Source organism: Pinus tabuliformis, chromosome Q, assembly GCF_031772625.1.
Source record: "Pinus tabuliformis cultivar Carrire ecotype Pingquan chromosome Q, CPIR1, whole genome shotgun sequence".
Lineage (NCBI taxonomy): Eukaryota > Viridiplantae > Streptophyta > Pinopsida > Pinales > Pinaceae > Pinus > Pinus tabuliformis.
This window is the reverse complement of record NC_142296.1, coordinates 1,326,487,361-1,326,490,810: the sequence shown is the minus strand read 5'-3', so window position 1 is coordinate 1,326,490,810 and position 3,450 is coordinate 1,326,487,361. Positions and strand designations below refer to the sequence as shown.

The following is a 3,450-nucleotide window of genomic DNA, read 5'->3' as shown; positions in this document are numbered from 1 at the left end:
CTTACATGTTAGAAGCATTTATGTTTCAATGGGGTCTGAAATTGAAACTGCCCTTCCTTCCCCTTACTTCCTCGAAGTCGACGCTGAATCTCAGATTTCTTACACATTAAAAAAATTCATGGCCAGAAAAAGAAAAAGTCCCTTCGTAGGTGTGGAATTTTAAATTTATTTTGTTGGTTAAGTGGAAATTTTGATGACGATTGTTTGTTTTTGGTGCAGGAGTCTAAGAACAATCTTCTAAGCATAATAATTTACTGGTTTAGTTTATTTACACTGAATATTTTTTATAAAATGTATATGGTTCTAGTTCAAATAAAAAATGCCCCTATTCTAAAAAAAATGTCTTTCTTTTTATCTATATAAATTTTATTTTCAGCAAATTTATTAAAAAATAGTAATAATTTTCAGTAAATTTACTAAATAATAGTGATATTAAGTAGTTACTGAAATTAAATAGATTGTTTAAACTAGTCTCTCACTCTTATAATCTAACAATTTAAATATTTAAACATCAAATTTACTCTGAACACTCAAATATCAGATTTACTATTAATATTTTTGGAGTTGTCTATAATGCGACTTTTTGGAGATTCCGGTGACGGAATCCGGCGGAAGAAATTGAGGTTAAAAATGGTTTTTTAACTGCATATTTGGATTCAGCACCCTCGAAAACCCATGGGACGCTTTCATTGTGCAGAAACTAGCGATCAAACTTGCGATTCCAATAAATTCCTGCCGGATTTCGACCAGAAAAACCCGCCAAAAAAACTTTCAAAAAATCGCGTTATAGACTATTTCAATATTTTTTAGCAATCATTTTAAACGTTTCAAAATAATGGTTAGCCATCCAATATGTGTAAAATAAAAACACGTCAGAGTCCAGACCAACCTTATTACCTAAATATTCTCTAAAAGCGTACAAAGATGAAAACAAAAGTAGTTGCCAACAGCACGCCGACGTTTTTGGACAATAGCCCATCGATTTCTGAAACTTGTCTTCATTAAACCTGTGGGCGGCAGAGGTAGTGCAGTGAGATACTCGCATCATAATTAACTACGCACTCAGATCCTTACGTGATCGAAGGAGAATCTGATGCAGGTCGCAGTATTGACTCTGCGCCAAATACCGATCAACACACGGCTCCCTATTGTCCACTTCCGTCCAAAATACCGACATGTCCGATAAAGCGCCAGGGAGCTTCACGCTTCTACAACGAATAACTCCTATATATATAGGGTGCCCTGGCTCTTCGATTCCTCATCGAGTCCGCTGTTGGAAGTATACACAGCTCGCCAATACGCTGTTTTTCTGCTTTTCTGTTTGTGATTTATCAAAGATGGCAGTCCCCGTGATTGACATGAAGAAGATGTTGAATGGAGAAGAGAGGGAAGTGACGATGGCCAAGATACAAAATGCCTGCCAAGAATGGGGCTTCTTTCAGGTGATTCCCCCATTAATTCCCATCCTATATTTTTCATTAACTCAAGTACAATCGTTTGTAAACTTTATTTTTCTGCTATATTATCACTTCTTATTGTATGTCATGTGTTATTATGCAGCTTCTGAACCACGGAATACCTCACGCTCTTCTCGACCGAGTGAAGGAGCTGTTCAAGGAACATTACAAAAATTCCATGGACGCAGAATTTCAGAAGTCTGAGATTGTAGGGATGCTTGAAAGTGCTGTCTCCCAAGGCAAGAATTTCGGTACTGCCAAAATAGATGCCGACTGGGAAACGGGCTTCTTCCTCCAGGATGAAACTTATGACACAGTCTCACCTGCTCTGCCTACCAATCTCAAGTATAATATTTTTGTATTTTGACGATTTAGATAAATGAATTTGCTGATGCACTGGTTATTATTTCTAGCAGTGATAATGGATAGTTGTGGGTTTATTTTATTATTCATGAATGTAGAACATATTCGAAAATTGTAAAAATGTTTTGAACAAATAATGCTCATCAGTGATGTGTTGGATATTGCAGAGAGACGATGAAAGAATTTAGTGAGGAAGTAAAGATACTCGCGGAAAGAATATTAGATATAATCTGCGAAAATCTGGGACTGGAGAAAGGATATCTGAAAGAAGCCATAGCAGGGGGTAATGGCGACGGCAAAGCCCCTTTCTTTGGCATAAAAATGGCTCACTACCCGCCATGCCCAAGGCCAGAACTCGCCGATGGGCTGCGCCCCCACTTGGACGCTGGCGGAGTCATTCTGCTACTGCAAGATGATGAAGTGGGTGGCCTTCAAGTTCTGAAGGACGGCACTTGGTTCGACGTCGAACCCATTCGACACGCAATCGTTATCGACATTGGCGATCAGCTGGAGGTATATAAATTGTATATATTCAAATATCAAATAGTTTTTCGGTGTATATATGACTTATGTAATTACTAATGATGGGGTTTGCGAATGAATACAATTCAGGTGATGACCAATGGGAAATGCAAGAGCATGTGGCATCGCGTGCTTGCTAAAAAGGACGCGAATCGAATGTCGGTCGCAGCGTTTTATAACCCATCGACCAATGCGGAGGTGTTTCCAGCTCCACAGCTGATCATGAAGGCGACAGAGCAGACTGGCAATGAAAATGACATTAATAATATGAATGCCCAAAGTGGCTATAGTTATCCAAAGTTCGTCTCAAAAGATTATATGAAAGTCTATGGTGAGCAGAAGTTTCTCGAGAGAGAGCCGCGATTCGAGGCTATGAGAGCACTCTGTTCCCTGAAGTAATCTTCTTGAGGAGATACTAGCTCCCAGCAATGCTTCACTTTCAACTGGTTCTGGTTATAAACTTATGTTCAATAAAGAATTAGAATTAGATTAATCTACATAGGAAATAGAGCTCTTTCCTGTGTATTTTCTTATCGAGCTCCATCGCAATATTTAGGGTCGATGTATGGAATGGAATTAGGATACAGCAGGTTGGTTGTTAACCTTTTGGAATCTCCACTCCCCAGTAAGCGCGTTAAACTAAAATCGTGCAGACTATATTCATATCGAAGGACTTTGATGACATATCCTCTTTTAAATTCTGTAAACAGTTACGGAGACTTAATTTGAATACTTTATTGAGATGCAACTGTGCATCCATTTCTAATCATTAAAGTTGGATTACATATTCTATTTTAATTTCTCCAACCTCTTGATTCCGCGTTAAATTGAACACTTTAGTTATTTGAAAGCGCTTTCCTGTTTCTATCTCCAACCACTTGATTCCGCGTTAAATTGAACACTTTAGTTATTTGGAAGCGCTTTACTGTTTCTATCTCCAACCTCTTCATTCCGCTTTAAATTGAACACTTCAGTTATTTGGAAGTGCTTCACTTTTTATTAGAGTGTCTTCTTATATTGAGGAACATTTTGTTCCGACGGGATTCTGGTCATTTAAAAAAAAAATTAAAATAATTGATGGTAAGAGTGTTCGAATGATTTTTTTAGG

The 3,450-nt window shown here is 37.9% G+C and overlaps 1 protein-coding gene across 1 annotated transcript; it reads left to right on the top strand.

The window, feature by feature from the left end:
* Positions 1-1,245: 1,245 nt before the first annotated feature.
* LOC149224736 (1-aminocyclopropane-1-carboxylate oxidase-like) lies at positions 1,246-3,140 on the top strand. The gene is made up of 4 exons (XM_089386234.1): positions 1,246-1,442; positions 1,561-1,802; positions 1,988-2,333; positions 2,433-3,140. Exons 1-4 carry the CDS (start codon positions 1,338-1,340, stop codon positions 2,739-2,741), a joined length of 1,002 nt encoding a protein of 333 aa, XP_089242360.1. The 5' UTR covers positions 1,246-1,337; the 3' UTR covers positions 2,742-3,140.
* The last annotated feature ends 310 nt before the right edge of the window (positions 3,141-3,450 follow it).

Bases quoted from the DNA above. Each gene is read 5' to 3' on its own strand.
- LOC149224736 (XM_089386234.1), top strand. From the start codon at position 1,338: ATGGCAGTCCCCGTGATTGACATGAAGAAGATGTTGAATGGAGAAGAG. The intron at 1,803-1,987 runs GTATAATATTTT...TGGATATTGCAG, and splicing joins GCTCTGCCTACCAATCTCAA to AGAGACGATGAAAGAATTTA. The intron at 2,334-2,432 runs GTATATAAATTG...AATACAATTCAG, and splicing joins ACATTGGCGATCAGCTGGAG to GTGATGACCAATGGGAAATG.